General features: G+C 32.9%; 2 protein-coding genes across 4 annotated transcripts; both read left to right on the forward strand.

Annotated features, from left to right (window-relative positions):
* Positions 1-1982: 1982 nt before the first annotated feature.
* LOC127787468 (peroxisomal membrane protein 11D-like) lies at positions 1983-7167 on the forward strand. Of its 3 annotated transcripts, XM_052315527.1 has the most exons (9): positions 1997-2150; positions 2549-2617; positions 4635-4842; positions 5129-5203; positions 5285-5359; positions 5456-5536; positions 5980-6054; positions 6145-6324; positions 6868-7167. In XM_052315527.1, the coding sequence occupies exons 3-9, from the start codon at positions 4651-4653 to the stop codon at positions 6901-6903; spliced, it is 714 nt and encodes a 237-aa protein (XP_052171487.1). In that variant the 5' UTR covers positions 1997-2150; positions 2549-2617; positions 4635-4650; the 3' UTR covers positions 6904-7167. The 3 variants fall into 3 exon arrangements, with proteins under 3 accessions (XP_052171486.1, XP_052171488.1, XP_052171487.1); XM_052315526.1 differs by lacking the exon at positions 2549-2617 and having other exon boundaries at positions 1983-2150; XM_052315528.1 differs by lacking the exon at positions 2549-2617 and having other exon boundaries at positions 1983-2150; positions 6151-6324.
* An 857-nt stretch (positions 7168-8024) lies between these two features.
* Positions 8025-9888, forward strand: LOC127814023 (pentatricopeptide repeat-containing protein At3g18970). The gene has a single exon (XM_052355240.1). The coding sequence runs from the start codon at positions 8181-8183 to the stop codon at positions 9624-9626; it is 1446 nt and encodes a 481-aa protein (XP_052211200.1). The 5' UTR covers positions 8025-8180; the 3' UTR covers positions 9627-9888.
* The last annotated feature ends 8252 nt before the right edge of the window (positions 9889-18140 follow it).

Genomic DNA, 18140 nt, shown 5'->3' on the forward strand with positions numbered 1-18140 from the left:
TCCTGGGTGAATTCAGAATTTAAAACTAATAAAAGGTACCCCACATTTGTACTTGTAATTTCTCATTGTTTGGAAAACTATATATATATATATATATAGTTGTAGTTTAAACTCTCTTTCATGGTTTAAAACCAACCCACACAAAATGGCTATAGGACAAAAAATAATAATAACTATATCAAAACTTTTAGATAAATTGTCAATGTTCTTTAATAAATGCCCTAAATCCAATAATCTCTTGCGTCTATTTAATTGACATTATTTTTCATAAAAAATAGTTATTTTTACTCAAATTCTAAATTTTAAGATATTTGATTAGTTAATTTTTTTATGAAAAATATTTTTCAACTTGTGATCACGTGATACTCTTTTTTCACTTTTACTAGAATTAGTTTTCTCACAGAGGATAGATTTTATTTATTTTTCATTGAAATGGAATAACCCACCCACCATGGGTGAGTAGTGGCCATTGCCCATCGGCCATGGGCAAGTAGTGAGCAATGAGTAGTGGCTATGGCCATTGGCTATCAACAATCAGCAGCCATTGACCATCAGTGATGGGCGAGCAGTGACGATGGTTATGGCAAATTTCTCATAGGTATATGTATATTTGATTTATTTTTTGAATACTTTGTGTAGGTATATTTGATTTATTTTTTGAATATGTATATATTTGATTATTTTATATAGTTTATTATTAATTTGTGTATTTAATTATTGATTATCTCTATATGTGTATATAATTATTTTCATGAAAAATAATGACAATCAAACATCAATAGTTAGAAAAGTATAACAATTTCTAGTTAAAAAATTAAAACAGTCAAACATTTTCAATTAACATTTTTCTTAGAATTTAATTCTAAAAGATTTAATTGTCTAGAAAATATTTTATTTCTGTGTAAATTCTATACTTATAATCAAACATACCCTTAAATTATTCGGCATGAGAGAAACTCACTCTCACTTATTTACAAACTCACACAAACGAGTTTTGAGTATGGGTGTGTAAATTTTAGTTTGGATTAACGTATCGATTTTGATTCAAACTTGACGAACCTCTGTCCACCTACAAGGCTCAATTAGTTTTTAGTTAGATTGCATGAAAATGAAAACAAAAAATATTTTCATTACGAAATGAAAATGAGGAAACAATTATTTTTCTGAAAAAAATAGGTGTAAATAGTTCCAAAATGAGAAACAATTTGAAAATGCTAAAATAACATCTTCGAGCCGTGTAATATAGATTTTCAATTCGGTTCGATTTGGGATATGTCTAAGATCGTAAATCTATTTAAATTAATATAATATTATTAAATAATTAAATATGCATTGTATACGTATTTTAAATTCTAATATGTATATAATATATGCTTTTTTAAATTTTATATCAAAAATTAAAAAATATTTAAAATTTAAGTCGCATGAAAACGAAAAATGAATACATACAAAGTAGAAACAAAAAGATGGCACTTTTTTTAAAAAAAAGTAGAAAATGGAATTAGAAACGGTTTTATTATATTTTTTAATATTATAAAATAATTTTAAAATTACAAAAATAACTCATAAATATTTTTTTATATTTTTTGATGTTTCGATATAAAAAATATTTTAAAAATATCAAAATAACACGATCGAGACATTTTTTTAGACATTTTCGTGTATCGTAATTTAATATCACTGAATTGGTCCACTCCTGACCCTAATAAAATGTTTAAAACTCTCTTTTTATCTTAGAGGATATTTCAAAATTAGAAACAAACCAAATTTCGGAAAAAATTCCTGTGTAAACGAAGCTAAACTCGACAGCTACGATCGCATCTTATCTGCCGTCCGATGCGATCAGGGGTAGGGCGGAGGGAGGCGATCTCGGGAGATCGAAGTGGGGCCAGCACTGGCCCACACATCCGTGTGATGCTGGTATATCGACGGCTGAGATTTCGCCAATATATAAGCAGCCAAACGAAAATGAAAACCCAAATTTGTTGGTTTGCTTCAGGAAAGAGAGGACCAAAGAAGCCCTTATCACGCAACCCAGATTGAGACTCAGCGAAGCGAAGCTCAGCCTGCCGAAGAGCTTAAAGCCTCAGAGGAGCAAATGTGAAAGAGAAGATTCAGCAGTTCGAGGCAAATCTCTGGCGCTTTTCCTGGTACTCTCTCTCTCACTCACTCTCTGTAGATGTATATATATGTATACGTGTATGTGAAATTCAGAAGCCCTAGTTCGTTCTTTTGGGTTTTTTTGATAGGTTTGATTTGAGTAATATGTAGAGTTTGTGAGTTGGGGCGGGCGGGTGAGATTAGGCTTTGTTCAATTATGATTTAGTTTAGTTTAAGGTTTTGATTGGTGGGTAGGTTCTAGTAGAGGTCTTTGTTCGCCAGTTCCAGACAACAGAATGTGGAATGGTTGTGCTTGAGCTTGGGAAAGGGTTTAATTGTTGGCTTGGTTTTTGTCGGGCTTCTGTCTCTGTCTTTTTGTATGTGTAGGTAGTTTTTGTTGTTTTAGCTCTGTATGGTTTTGATTCTTCTTGTTGCTTTCTGATTCTAGCTGAGAAGATTATTAGGCTGTTCATGTAGCGGATTGATTGGCGATTTGTGTCAGGACCTGCTTCATCAGGTGTTGGACCAATTGCAAGTTTGATTGCTTAATGCAAATTCAGTGACATGAGAATTACGAACTTACAGTGATGGTATCTTGAAGAGATGGGTAATTTTTGGTGGAAATTTGGGTGTGGTATGGTTGGAAACAATAATTGGAAAAAATATTCAATGCAACTATAATACCATGTCATTGTGTTGACATCGTATCACAATCCAATAATATGCTTCATGTCTTTAAATCATGAATACATGGTGATTGGTGGTTTTGATAAAATGAAATTTTGAAATGAAATTTATCTTCACCAACTGCCATATATTAATATTTTGAAAACATGGCAGCATATTATTGGATTGCGACACAGTTACATTGAATATTGTTTCGCCCATAATTGGTAGAATGTTTATATGTTAGGGCTGTTTTATCTAGTGGCAGGGTCCACATGGTAGTTTCTTTCCTTAACCATTTTGGATGGATAATGTTATTTTTTACAAGGAAAGAAGCCGGAATGACTTCCCGACAGGGTGAAATTCTGATCCCCGTTGGGAAGCCGTTTTGGCTTCTTTGTTCACAACAAAGAACATTGTCTTTTCTGGATTCCCTTGAAAAAGAACTTAGATTTCAGAAGTTGTGTGGTGACACCTTTATGTTACAACATTAACATGAGCTCTGGGGTGGGTATGGACCTTGCAGTTTTTTTTTTTTTTTAAATAAAATTCAAACTATTCACAAAAAAAAAAAATTCTCAAAATAAAGCTCACCTAAATTATTTCCCAAAGTAACACATTCCCTCCATGTCACAAAGCCACATCATTAGGGAGGGGAGAGAGGGAGTTAGGGGAAAACCACTAGCAGAGTCAGTAGTTCTACTATGGAACTGCGGGCAAGTGGTTCCCGACTAGTTCCCAATGGAACCATTGACTCAGCCAATGGATCCTCTTGGCTCCTTCGGTCTCGTGATTTAACAAATAGACTTATTAAATATTACTTGTGATTTTGACTTAGTCTATCTTTTGTTATGTCAGTTAGACTATGATTTAGCAATGCTTTATGTTAGACTATGATTTGTTATTTCTGCAAATTGTATCTCAATTTACTTGCTTGTCATTTTATAAATTTGTCTCTTGTTTTGAAACTTGAATTTGAAATTATGCTTCATGTTAATGTTTAGACTAGTAGTGCTTTTTGGAAATAATATTAGTTTAGTTGTTGTTATAGTAATATAGTGTTGGTTATTTGTTATTTATGATTTTATTAATTTGCATTTATTCTTTTTAGGTATAAGTATTTTTTTACAAATTTTGGAATTAATGTGCGCCTCACATCCAAAAAGCCTATGCCTGTGCCTCATGCCTCAGGCTTCAAGCACCTTTACACCTTTGACAACTATGGACAAGGCACACAATGGACAAAAATGAAAAGTTAAAGATGAATGTGTGGCTCCGTTTCCCATAGAAACAACAATGCAGTTCCTAATTACTTTCTTCAGCTAGTCACCTTGTTTTTATTCCCGATTGATTAAAGGTCATTATTTTAGGTAAACCTCAAATTAGTATCTCTTTTCTTGCTACCTCAACCCATATTTATTTCCTTCAATCTTGTGGCAGTGCCAATATTCTTAGATTATAGAGGTATTGATCTTTGTCAGCATAGCCTATTTTAATCAAATTTTGCTCACTTCTGAAGCATTCTATTTCCCACATCTCATGACCATGTTCATTCCTAATTTATTTGTCCTAGAAATGCCACACATCTGCCTGACTCCTCTTTCTTGCTGCTCCTCATTTTGTGAACAATTTTGTTGACTCCAACATTCCCAACCATGGCAAAGCATCACTGATCTTATAGCTGTCCCCTGACTCTTATCACCATGTTTTTCATTCAGAAAGAAAAAAGAATCTGTATTAAGCTTGAACTGCCTTGAGTTGCCATTGCTTTTGTGAGGTGCTATAACAACAGTTGTTTGATATATCTGATTCTTGTTTGCTTGTCTGGGTTTCTTCATCAAAATAAGCCAGTACTTTGACTTCTACAGGTGAATTGAGGATAAGATGAGTACCCTAGACGTTGCCAGAACTGAACTTGCCTTCGCAGTTCTGTATTTGAACAAAGCTGAAGCTAGGGACAAGATATGCAGGGCAATACAATATGGTTCAAAATTTTTGAGCAATGGCGAACCTGGCACAGCTCAAAATGTTGACAAATCCACTACCTTGGCACGAAAAGTTTTCCGTCTTTTCAAGGTTTGGCCTAGTTGTATTAATAATAGCAGGGCCATGTTGTTTTCATTCAACTGGTTTGCTCTAATTACTTGAGTACTTTTATAGTGGCTGACAGGCTGTTTGTGGAGAAATTGATTGTATACCAATTTTGGCTTAATGCCCCATTATTTGATGTTCTCAAATCAGTATTGGGCCTCGACTCTTGAGCTGTTGGATGCAACACCACGTCCCCCCTCCCCCTTCTCTCCAAAAAAAAAAAAGAGAGAATAAAAGTTTTTTGACTTATTTTAGTTTTGTTCCCTTGTAGTTTGTCAATGATCTGCATGGTCTTATTAGTCCGCCAGCACCAGGAACTCCCCTTTCACTTATTTTGCTGGGAAAGGTAAAAAAAATGCTTGCTGTCTATTAAGGTTTTCTGGTAACATCATTTAATTATTTTCACTAACCACAATGCTTCCCACAGTCTAAAAATGCATTGTTGTCTACTTTCTTGTTTCTCGATCAAATTGTCTGGCTTGGCAGGACTGGCATTTATAAGGTATGGAATAGACTATATCTATTAAGTCTCATGTTTCTCCATTGATTTCAAAAAGTACTGATGGAAAGGAGCATTGATGCTCTGTTGGTTGTTCAGAACAAAGAACGTGCAGAGCTAATTGGCAGGATATCTCTTTATTGTTGGATGGGTTCTTCTATATGCGCTACCTTGGTTGAGGTTTGTCACTTGTCTGTTTGTACTTTGTGTTCTGCTCCTTGCATTCCATAACGTTTCCATGGAATTATGCTTGATATCTCTACTATTTTACAATTTAAAAACTATAATGGAGCACCTGTAAAATTGTTGAATGGATGTAAAGAACAGAAAATAGAATTGTATGGCTATGCAAAATGAAAGCTGTCATAGAACTGGACCAGGGCAAACTACTGTCTGCAGTTCATTGAATACTGCAAGTCTGCAACTGTTTATTGTTATCAAGATTGTGGTGAAAAATTGAAACTATCACCGTAACTTTTGGCCGTGTACCTCTATCTGGGAGACATAATGGGGTAATAGAACTACAATTTTAGGAGGGAGTATGCTATTCATGTTGCATTGTCTCCCTTTTGTATTACAAACTGGAAGTTATGTAACGTGCTTCCTCTTAACATCTGTAACAGATTGGAGAGCTTGGGAGGCTTTCTTCATCAATGAAGAAATTAGAGAAGGATCTCAAAAATACTAATAAACATAAGGTATTTCTTCTATCATCATTGCATGCACTTACCCAGATTGTAGATTGTAGTGATTGTTCTTTCCTTTTTCTATTTGGTGTGAATTTTTAGAAGCAGAATGAGCTATACTGCAGTAAAGTTCAGAAGTCGAATGAGAGGTCATTGGCCCTGGTTAAAGCCGGCCTGGACATCGTGGTTGCAGTTGGACTTCTGCAGCTTGCGCCCAAGAAAGTCACTCCCCGGGTTACAGGAGCCTTCGGATTTGTTAGCTCGCTCATCTCTTGTTATCAGGTACTACAAATTCTTAGCATTATTGGACTCCTCCCATATCCTTGTTCATGTTCTGTTAATGACTACATTGGCTTGGAACACCTGGAAGTCAGTTATATTGAATTTCATTTAGTTCATCTTTCTAAAAGGGTACTCTCTCTCTCTCTGTGGGATGGGAGGAGGGTGCCAGGGTTTGGCCAATCCTTACATATGTCAAGTGTCAAGTATATCAATACTGAGAATGGCTTCTTGAATCGATGGGTGGAGGTTCAAAACAAAACAAAGATTACTCTATATATAACGATATAAACTCACAACCATTACACTTCGAGTATGCACTAGGTGAATCTATATGGGTATGTGCTATAGCCCGCAAACCATGCACATCAGGTTAGCACACAATCTGTTTGTGGGTTCACTCTAGAGAAGTTTGAACCCTAGGCCCAGCCTTTGGAAGTGAAATGTTTGTGAATCCAACTATTAGTTTGGTGCCTAGGCTTCAGATTTACAGGACTTTTTCTCATCTGGGGTAGTCTCATATATGCCTTGTTTGTCTATATGCAGTTGCTTCCATCACCACAGAAGGACAAAACACCCTGAGGGAGGAGGCTGCTTCACATTCACCAAAGCTTCAGTGACACTTGGAGATATATCCATTTGGTGTATTAATGTGAGAAATGTGTTCAAAAGATGGGGGGTAATTATGGGACTAAAAGAGGAATCTCACAATTGTGGTGACAATTGGAATTTATTAATCACATATAACACCTCCTTAGAAACAATAATGTGTTTTATTATTGTTTCATTTCCAAGTTCTGGAAACAAAAGTTGTATACAATTAATTAGCTCATTTCATTTTCATCACCTTGAGACTCTTTTAGTTTATTTGCTTTAGAATGCATTCTAGATTTATCATCACATTTCATTTCATTTTGCTGGACCCAATCTTCCAATAAGGCTGACAACAAACTCAAACAGTGTGTTTGTTAATTGTGCAAGAGAGTTTTTGTACATTTTTTATGGTGTTTGATTACAAGAAAAGTTTTAGGAAATCATTTTTAATCTTATATTTTAAAAAGTCATAATATTTATTTTTTAAAATAATAAAAATATATTTTTTAAAATTCATCGTATAAAGTTTAAAAAATTAGAAAATTAAATCTTTTATTTTTTAATGATAGATTTAACTATTTAATAAATAAAATAGAGTTGCAAAACAAAAATATTTTCTAGAGTCTAAAATTTTAGAACCTTTTTAAGGCAGCCTAGTTGGTATATTGTACACATTTTGGAGTTTCGAATATAATAAAATTGTGAGTTCGATTATGCTCCCGAGCAAAATTATCCATAAATTATGTTTATCTAAAAGGTCAAGTTTTAAATTTTGGTTTACGAAGAGATAAATCATGAATTTATAGAGAGGATAAAACATTCCGAACTAAAAATTGACTGTTAGGACATCTCTCGATTTCTCATGTTAAAAAAAATTAAATCTTCTTCTATAAATTAGAATCAAAGCAAAATATAAATTTTAATTCTATTTGTAAACAAAATTGTCCTCCAACCAACGTAAGTTTTACAATAGCAAAAATTTTATGTAAGAGTAAATTATATTAAAATTTTTATTTAGTAATAAATTATTACATTAATATATTATTTTTATATTATATTAATATAATATGACATGTCATGCTATATAATAACAGATCAGAAATCACAGTTGCCCTACTTCAGATTCGGCTTCTGTTAATGATCCGATCCCATCGTCCTTGAGGTGGATCTGGATACTCAAGTCCAGTGATCGGTGAACCCAATTTCCATCTCTTTCCCACCCAAATTTTCTCGGAAACCAAACAGAAACTCAAGACTCCACCTGCATGCAGAGTCTTCCAAGGCTGCGGACTCTCTCCCTCTTACATCACAAGCCGCCAAAATCGCTGTCCCATCTCAAACAAATCCACGCCCAACTCCTCACCAACGGCCTCAGATCCCCTTCAATTCTCGCCAAATTGATCGAATGTTGCTCCGCGCTATCCACCCCGCAATCCACTGACCATGCCCATCTGGTTTTCACCCACTCCAGCGATTCAGATGTCTATCTGTTGAATGTTCTGATCCGATGCATCAGTCCCAAAGACTCCATTCTTGTTTTCGCCAACTGGGTCTCGAAGCTTGGCCCCGCATTCGACGAGCGCACCTACGTTTTCGCTCTCGGCGCTTGCGCTCGGTCTTGCACCGAATCGGCGTTATGGGAAGGGAATCAGGTACACGGTCGCGTGATCAAACATGGGTTTTTATCGAGTATCATGTTGCAAACCACTGCAATTCATTTCTATGGAAGTAACAAGGATGTAGGTTCGGCGCGGAAGGTGTTCGATGAAATGCTTGTGAGAAATAGCGTTACTTGGAACGCCATGATTAAGGCTTATTGTTCCCAGAAAGCAAGTATCGGTGGGCGCGAACACGCTCGCAATGCGTTGGTTCTGTTTAAGGACATGTTGGTTGATGCCTACGGAGCGAAACCGACGGATAAGACTATGGTCTGTGTTCTGTCAGCTGCCGCTCAGCTTGGTGTTTTGCAAACTGGTTCTTGTGTTCATGGCAACGTTGAGAAGACAATTTATGGCCCAGAAGATGATGTATTTCTGGGCACTGGTCTCGTTGACATGTACTCCAAATGTGGCTGCCTTGAGAGTGCTTTGTATGTATTCAGGAGAATGAAAGAAAAGAATGTGTTGACTTGGACAGCTATGGTGACCGGGCTAGCCATCAATGGCAAAGGCAAACAAGCTTTGGAGCTTCTGGAAGCCATGGAAGCTGAGGATGTAAAACCCAATTCAGTGACCTTCACTAGCTTGTTCTCTGCCTGCTGCCATGCCGGCCTTGTCGAAGAAGGACTCTGTTTGTTCACCCTCATGGAGAACAAGTTTGGAATCACACCTTTGATGCAGCATTATGGCTGTGTTGTTGACCTTCTTGGCAGGACTGGGCAGTTGCAAGAGGCCTACAAGTTTATAGAAGATATGGGTGTGGAGCCTGATCCTGTTCTTTGGAAGAGTTTGCTCAATGCTTGCAACATTCATGGAGATGTTGTGATGGGTGAGAAGGTGGGGAAGATGCTTCTGCAGTTGCAGTCTAAGCAGAAGAGTGTTGTGGGCTTGGCTGATTTGTGTGAAGACTATATTGCTTTGTCAAATGTTTATGCTGCTGCTGAGAGGTGGGAGGATGTGGAAATGGTTAGAGATTTGATGAAGGTTAAGGGGATACGAACTAAGCCTGGCTCTAGCTCAGTTCGATCTTCTTATAGCCACCTGTTGATTTGAATGGTTGGGGAATTGGGGATTCAACTTGGGGAGCTGGGACCATTTTCAGCCAAGTGTCTACCAGCTGCATCAGCAGCAACAAGCTTTAATCGAATCGGGTTAATTATATAAATTTTAACTCTTAAATCATTTTTATCATTTTTATTTACGGCATTCATTTTCTCAGCCTTGACTGAGAAGTGCAAGCAAACTTGTCTCTCAACAGTAAATAGGTATACTTCACAATCAGTTATTCAATCTAACTTGGGAGAGCTCACTTGATTTGATTGATGCCTAACAGTGTGAAGATAAAAAGCTATGCAACAGTGAACAGGTATACTACCAGACAGACTCTTTACCGACCCAAAATTTGATCAGTTGACTTCGGTGAATAATTATGTTATCTAAATTTGATCAGTTGAGTGAATAATTATGTTATCTGATGTTGATGTGATAATAAATTTTTAAATCATGTTATATATATCGATGGAATGACAAATTCAATGATCGAAATAAATTTTATAGATCGAACTTTATCATCGATCAAGTTGTTACGAACGAGAGTAGCCTGATGAAATAAGTTTAATCGCCTTTCATTCAAAGGCGATAATGACAAATTAAGTGAGGATATTTTTATTATTTGATATTTTTAATTATCTTTTTAATAATTTAATTATTTATACAAATAATATATATATATATATTTTTATGAAATTCAATTGGATCCCACCTTCTATAATTAGATTCCACACATCCCTTCATCTGTTGTCAATTCAAGGTGGGGGCAACAGATGAGGGCTCTTCCCAACCCTACAAGTGTCTCAATTGCAATCTATGTGCCCTTAAAAAGCCAACCTCTTTTGCATTTAGCCATCCACTGGCAAAATAATTAGATGTTACAATTTAATCATGGGAGTCACTCACTGCCAAAATGCAGTCATCTGAACCTAAATGATGGTGCCATGATATGATGGGTGCATTTCTTTTAATAGTAGCTTTATTTTATAAGTTTCAAAATTAGTGGCCTGATGATGTTCCCCCCATTTCAACTACTCTCAATGGAGCCACATGGGGAAGGGCTCTTCTTTGTAATTTGTCACCATCCCACAATGCCTGTTACACCATATTTTTTGTGATGTTTGTACATTGAGGTGTTATCTTTTGTGTTATATCAATATATATATATATATATGTAACACATCAATGTACAAAAATTATAAAAATGTTCCAATTAAGTGTTTAAATAACATTTCATGATAGTGTAATGCAAAAATAAAGAAGTGTGATACAAAAACAAAAAGGAATATGTCATATAACAAGAAGAGGTGCCATAGACTTTAAAAAAAAAAGTACAAATATCCCTGGATTGATACCCTGAAATTGACCTAACTTAAATAACTCTACTTGCCTTTTCAAACATTTTCCATTTATCCAAACACATGCAACATGCAACCAGCTTGGGTAAAGAGCAGGTAAGCCCACATGGCATGCAACTCTACTCTTAACTAAAATAATAATATTACAACAAATATGATCATATAAAAAAGTTCAAAATTTATTAAATTTGTTTAATTTTTGTGTGTGTGTCGGACACTCGAGGGATCTTCGATCAACGCATAACTTTCGACTTAGACCGTCTCATTCTCTCTAAAATCATGGCCCAACACGTCCTCAATTTGAGTAGGTAGATAGGTGAGTCACATGTCGAAGTTCAGAGCCTAACTTTTCGAATAGACGTAGATTATCGACAATCTCACAGAAACAAATTCAATCTCATGATCTTGTGATAACTCAAGTTCTTGAACGTGCGCGATAAACTATCTATTCTACCCCTAACAGTTTCATTTAAAATTTATAATTCGAGACACTTAATCTCTTTCGTAATTTTATTTTTAATTGAAAATTTCTTTTGATTTCATTTTTTTGTCAAAAAATTGCATTTATATGTCAAAAAAATTAGAACTTCTTTTGACTCAAATAATTGTATGTAATTCTATTATTAAAAATAAAAATAAAAAATATTAAACTATCCCTAAGTGAAGAAAAGTAGTGTCAATTGATGATTTGAAAGAGAATAAAAAAAGAGCATATAATCACTAACCATAACTACTCGTTAAACCTTAGCAAAATTTTAGTTTATCCACAAAAAAGAACAAAATTCAATCAATCTAGAGTTCTTCTATAGGGCCAGACAGGTTGACAGACAAACTTACAGAATAGGGGATAAAAGACTAAAATACTCTCGCCCACGTTGTATATTACAATATATAATGTGAACGAGGACATTTTAGTCTTTTAATCTTTATTCTGTAAGCCTAGCTCTTAATCTGTCTAACTCTCAATAATTTTTCTATCAATCTATAACTTAGGCCAAATTTACTTTAAATTGATTAAAAAAATTTAACCCATAAAAATATTAAAAAATTAAAATTGTTAGTCATCACTCCCACACCTACACCTACCTAATATGGAGGTGACCCCTCTGTCTCAAAGCCTCCCATGAATGGCAAATCTTGACCACCATACACTTAACTTTTCTAATAACATGAATGGATGCTATGTCACTCTTATAATGGCTATATATTTATATTAAAGTACACATAATACTATTTATGAATTCAATGCTTTTATTTTTAATACATGTTATCATTTAATGTGATGAATTTTTATGTCAGTTGCCATTATCGAATGCAATCACTCTTTCCATATAGAATTATTATCTGTAATAGTAAATATGTTTTTTTATTTTTATATTTTATTTTTAATATTCAAACAATTTTATTAATTAATAAATACATCGTGTTTTTGTTTTAGTTAAGGCGTAACTTTATTTCTTTAGAGGGCGTTTGTTGATCAAGATATAAGTTGAAAAAGTCAAGATATGGGATGCATTTCGAACTTTTATCATTTCTAACATGTTTATTAAACTTATCTGACCATTTTTTAAAAAATCATTAATGACTTCTTATTTTAATCTTTCACTATATGCTTATCTTTTCCCCCTCAAGATAAGCATATCTTGGTTTTTATAAATAAGAAAAAAATGACATTTGTGTCCTTTAGTGCATTTTTAAAAAAAATAACAAATAGTTTGATAAAAATTTTGAAATGCTTTCCAACTTTATCTTCATCATTCCATATATTGGTCCGAAAATCATTCTGAACTTATCTTGATACTCTCTTATCTTGCTCATTTTAACAAATGCTACTTTATAGTATAGCACAACCCGTCGCGCCATTGCTTGACCCAATTTAGTCTCTGCCTAACAATCCTAATGCTTCTCAAGAGAATCGAACTCATAACTTATAGGACAAACTAGCAAACCCCAACCAAAACCCAAGGAAATATCGAAAAAAGTTGAAGACCTGAAAAATCTTGAAAAGTCTTCCGAGCATGAGTCACCAAATGACTCTAAAGAGTTTTTGGGTATTAACGAGCATAGTCATCCAATGACTTCGATGAGATTTCGGGGCCCAAAGTCCCTTAAAATGCCCTTCATCCCGAAGACTCTCCCCAAATAATGTTCGAGGCCAACTTCTAAATCATGAAGAGTCATCTATGTTTAATGTATAAGGTCAAAAGTTTAAGGTATTGGTAATAGTGAAACTTTATGTTTTTTATAGCATAGCAACCTATCTTGCCATGAGTCCATCGTGACTTCAACTAAATTGTAATATAAATTAATTAATATTTTTTTATAAGTGTCAAATTAATAAATAATATGGCCAAAACATTTTCACATTTTCTCTTCTCTCATTTTATTCTCTTCCTTTCTCTGGCAGCTAGTAAAATTCTAGCAATTTATCGATTGATTTATTTCTCTAGAATTTGATAATGGCAAAACCATTATTGAACTAGAAAGAGATCAATAGATAACCAAATTCTCACTAATTCCCCATACGAGTAGAAGACAAAGAGGAAGAAGAAATGTAAGGATATTGTTATCGTATTTAAAATTTTAGTATCTATAAAATAAGTAGTAAGAGATTATCATATCAATAGGATGGCATGATATTAATATTAGGTTGAATATTTTTGCATTAGAAGGTCAAATATTAAGGGTTGTCAATTGTTAAAGACTGGATTGCACTGAAATCGAATTTGAGAAAAAATTAGGAACGAATATCAAATTGAATAAGAAAAAGACTAAATCGAGCTTGATCGGTTTGGACAACTATACTGTAATGCTTTTAAAGTAATAAAAGCAGTATGTAAAATACTTAGATCGCAGCGGAATAATCGAAACTGATTTGCTTAACAACCTCCGTGGAAGAAAACTATAAAAGCTTCCTTATACGTCCACCCCTTGTTCGCCCAAGGCTCGAATGGTGATGCCGAAGACAGTATACGAGCGATCAGAAACTAATTCTGATTGTCGTTATTTTTCCATTAGACTCTATGTCTATTTATAGGTATCACACAGATAGAGATAGACATGTAGAAATTTGAATCTAATTCAAATTCCAATTATTTATCCCATCACATATATTATTAAAATTCAAATGTTAATGAATTTGAAATAAATTCAAATTCATAACATTTATCTTATCATTAGGAACTTATCCCAATGTAACCGCAATTCTAACATATACAAATACATACACTGTACGTATTGCCATTCTTACAACGATATATTTATGTGTTGTTGTATGGATTTACAATACAAATGCTGTTGCTTAGTTGCCTGAAAACAAAAACGTGTGAAATTGATACGATAAGAAAAAAAATAAAAAAAAATGATATTTTTAAAAAAATAAGAAATAAAAACAAGAGAAACACGTTGTTACAAGCATTTTTTGAACCGCATTGGGCTATTGATATGACTGCTTTGGGTTGGGAGTGGCCCAATGATAAAGCCCAACCTCTTGGAGTACAACGGGCCCTAGAACAAAGATGATTCTGCGAGGTCTCATAATTGCTAAAGCGCGAGCTTCGATTGCGATAGCAAGCGAGTTCTCGGCGATGGCTCTAACTTGCTGGTCAACCCGATTAGCTCGCAAAGAAGACCACGAAGCAGAATAACCAGATCTGATGTCTTTATATCCTTATCTGTGGAAAGCCAGACCCTACATGGTGCAGAACTTTTACTCCCTATTTTAAGGAAATAAGAAGGGCACTTTATCCCTCACGAGGTGGCCCCACCACATTTAACTTTGTGTAAATTGTATATATCCCACACTATAAATAGGGGATCAAAAGCTATTGTACGAGCGTGATAAAAAATATATACTGTGACTCTGCTAAAATGATTAAAGAACAGTTGTGGATTAGGCACCATTCTGTCTGAACCACGTAAAAACTCTTGCGCATTGTTTGTTGATGGTGTTATTGTTCTATTTCCATCGTATTCGTGATTACTAGATCAGTACAGGCCGACGAATCTCGATCAACCATTTTTGCACGTTGACACACGTAAATAAAGAAATATAGGAACCTTTTGTAAATATAATTTTTAATATATAAAATTATAATAAATAATTATTTAATTTAAAATTTAATATAAATTCCATAATGCATTTAAATAAATTTTAAAAATTTAGAGTTTGAGACGGAAAAAATTAAACGAATGAAAACACGTTTTTAATATTTTTCTAACATTATGAAACGACCTTGAAATATTTTTAAAATTATAAAAATAACTTAAAAATATTTTTTTAATATTTCTCGACATTTTGACGTCGAAATAACACCTAAGAAACTTTTTCATGCATCATAAGATTGTTATATGTATGTAATAATACATGTAATAGTATATGTATTGGTGCATGTATTGTTGTACATTTTGGATCTAAAATGGGAAATAGAACCAAATCTAACTATAACTTCGATCTTAATTCAATTTAATTTAATCAAAATTTTCGATGTTACCCCCCAAAACCTTAAACCTAAATTTTGGAACATCCCAAGGAAGGGCCCACCGCACGTGTACGTGCATGTGAATCCCCCGAGTTCTCTGGTTATGACATTCACGAGGCCAACGGCGAAGGGCGCGACACTGTCCGCGCGTGGGAAGACATTTATTACACCTAAATGCTTGAAACTGTCATTTCTGTATCTTATTCTTAGATTTATTTTGAAATTTTAATTGTATTAATACCTCTCTTAATTTATATTTCGTCACTTGGGGTGTGGAAAGAATTGGAGTCCATCGAAATATATGAAGTGATTAAATTAAATAAAATAACAAAATCGAATTAAATCGACTGATAAAATTAAAAATTAAATTAATTAATAATTAAAAAAATTAAATCTAAACTATATAAATTGATTTTAATATTTTGTCACATGGTCATGGTCATGAAATAGAAAAATTGATTTTAATATTTTTTTAATATTGTTAAACAGTCTAGAAATATTTTTGAAAGAGTAATGTTAAGAGTCAGCATTATCATTCATGTATCGCATGTTTATTGGAAAAGATGATAGACAGATGAGACAATGATATATAGTCTCTTTAGTCTCCTTCAATTAGGATGCGCCACATGACTGATGACACCGTCATCAATCATGACTCTTAGCATTATTCTTTCAAAAATATTTCTAGACTGTTTAGCAATATTGAAAAAAAATGTTTCTATTAGATAAAAAAAAAATGTCGAATGATCTCCTTTAATGAAAAAACGTCACATGACTGGTCTTTTTGAAATTATGAAAATGACTACAAAACTTTTTTATAGTATTAATAAGTATATATAATTTATAGATAAAATATATTTATTGTATATTATTTTTAACATTCAAATAATTTTATTTATTGATTAAATGCTTTAAAGCACAATGCATTTATCCTAAGTTAATAAAATTATTTAAATATTAAAAATAAGATGTAATAACATATTTAATGTTATTTAACCATTATTGTTTTTAACATTACCCAAAACCTTAATCAGACTTCATAACACGAAATTTGGTGTTTACTTATGAAATAAAATAGACAATTTGATTAAACACACAATACAATGTATTAATATATGAGTGTTACACTAAGTGTCACTTTTGAGTGTAGCAATTGCGTGTTTTTAATATTTCAAAGTATTTATAGTTTATCTTTTAAACCCATTTGTATGATAAATATAAAAATATTATTTAAACACTTAGAAATGATATTTGTTGTAACATTTATATACTAGTGCATTTAAGTATCCAAATGTGACACTTTTGTATTGGTGCATCATGTCATTCTTTTTAAGTGTTCGACTAGCATAATACATTTAAGTGTCCAAATGTGACACTTTTGTATTGATGCATCATGTCACTCTTAAGTGTTAAAGTAACATAATGCATAAGTGTCCAAATGTGACTTTTTTGTATTGGTGCATCATGTCACTATTAAGTGTTCGAGTATCATTTTCATGATACAAAAATGTATTAATACCTCTCTTAATTTATATTTCGTCACTTGGGGTGTGGAAATAGTTGGAGTCCATCGAAATATAGGAAGTGATTAAATTAAATAAAGTAACAAAATCGAATTGAATCAACTGATAAAATCAAAAAATTAAACTAATCAATAATTAAAAAAATTAAATCTAAACTACATAAATTGATTTTAAACTAAACTAATCGATTGATTTTAATATTTCGTCACACGGTCATGGTCATGGAATAGAAAAATTGATTTTAATATTTTTTTAATATTGTTAAACAGTTCAGAAATATTTTTAAAAGAGTAATGTTAAGAGTTAGCATTATCAGTCATGTATCGCATATTTATTGGAAAAGATGATAGGCAGATGAGACAATAATATATAGTCTCTTTAGTCCCCTTCAATTAGGATGCGTCACATGACTGATCATATCGTCATCAATCATAATAGAAAAAAATCGAACCCAAATCATATAAATGGAATCGATTAAACCGAATAAATAAATAAAAAATTGAAAAAAATCAAAATAACCAATAGAAAATGACATTGTTTAATAAATATTAAAATAATATTATTTTAAAGTTCAGTCAGTTTGGTTAGTTCAATTCTTCCAATCAAAAAATTAAGAATTGAACTTTTAAGAAAAATTAATCAAATTAAATTAATGCAAGAGAAAAATCAAATCGAACTAAAAAGTTCAGTCGATTCGATTTGATTAGTTTGGATAAATCAAACATTTGCTCTTCTACGTGTATACTTAGATTTTATCCTTAACAACTATTTATTAATACACATTTTATCAAGCGACACTTAAAATATTTTATAGCACGAATCAGCAAAAAATATATATATATAATTTGAACATAAAATAATATTATTCTTAAAAATAAATAATAAAAATATTTATAAAAATAGATGAAAATAGAAATAAACTTAACTAAAACTCTTACCTACTAATTAGCCGTTCTTACAATGAAGATAATATGACTTAACGGTTAATCATCTACTTAATGGAAGGTATAAATTAATAAGAATTAAAACTATAGAATAAATTAAAAAAAATCATTACTTTTGTTATTTATCGTTAATTGCGAGATAACCCCGAAAGGTTTTGATTATTTCAGTGGAAGGTCAAGTCGTCACCCTGACTGTTAAGTCACAGCCCGG

The sequence above is a fragment of the Diospyros lotus genome, chromosome 12, assembly GCF_014633365.1.
Source record: "Diospyros lotus cultivar Yz01 chromosome 12, ASM1463336v1, whole genome shotgun sequence".
In the NCBI taxonomy this organism is placed as follows: domain Eukaryota; kingdom Viridiplantae; phylum Streptophyta; class Magnoliopsida; order Ericales; family Ebenaceae; genus Diospyros; species Diospyros lotus.

Bases quoted from the DNA above. Each gene is read 5' to 3' on its own strand.
- LOC127814023 (XM_052355240.1), top strand. From the start codon at position 8,181: ATGCAGAGTCTTCCAAGGCTGCGGACTCTCTCCCTCTTACATCACAAG.
- LOC127787468 (XM_052315526.1), top strand. From the start codon at position 4,651: ATGAGTACCCTAGACGTTGCCAGAACTGAACTTGCCTTCGCAGTTCTG. The intron at 5,204-5,284 runs GTAAAAAAAATG...TGCTTCCCACAG, and splicing joins CACTTATTTTGCTGGGAAAG to TCTAAAAATGCATTGTTGTC. The intron at 6,325-6,867 runs GTACTACAAATT...GTCTATATGCAG, and splicing joins CGCTCATCTCTTGTTATCAG to TTGCTTCCATCACCACAGAA.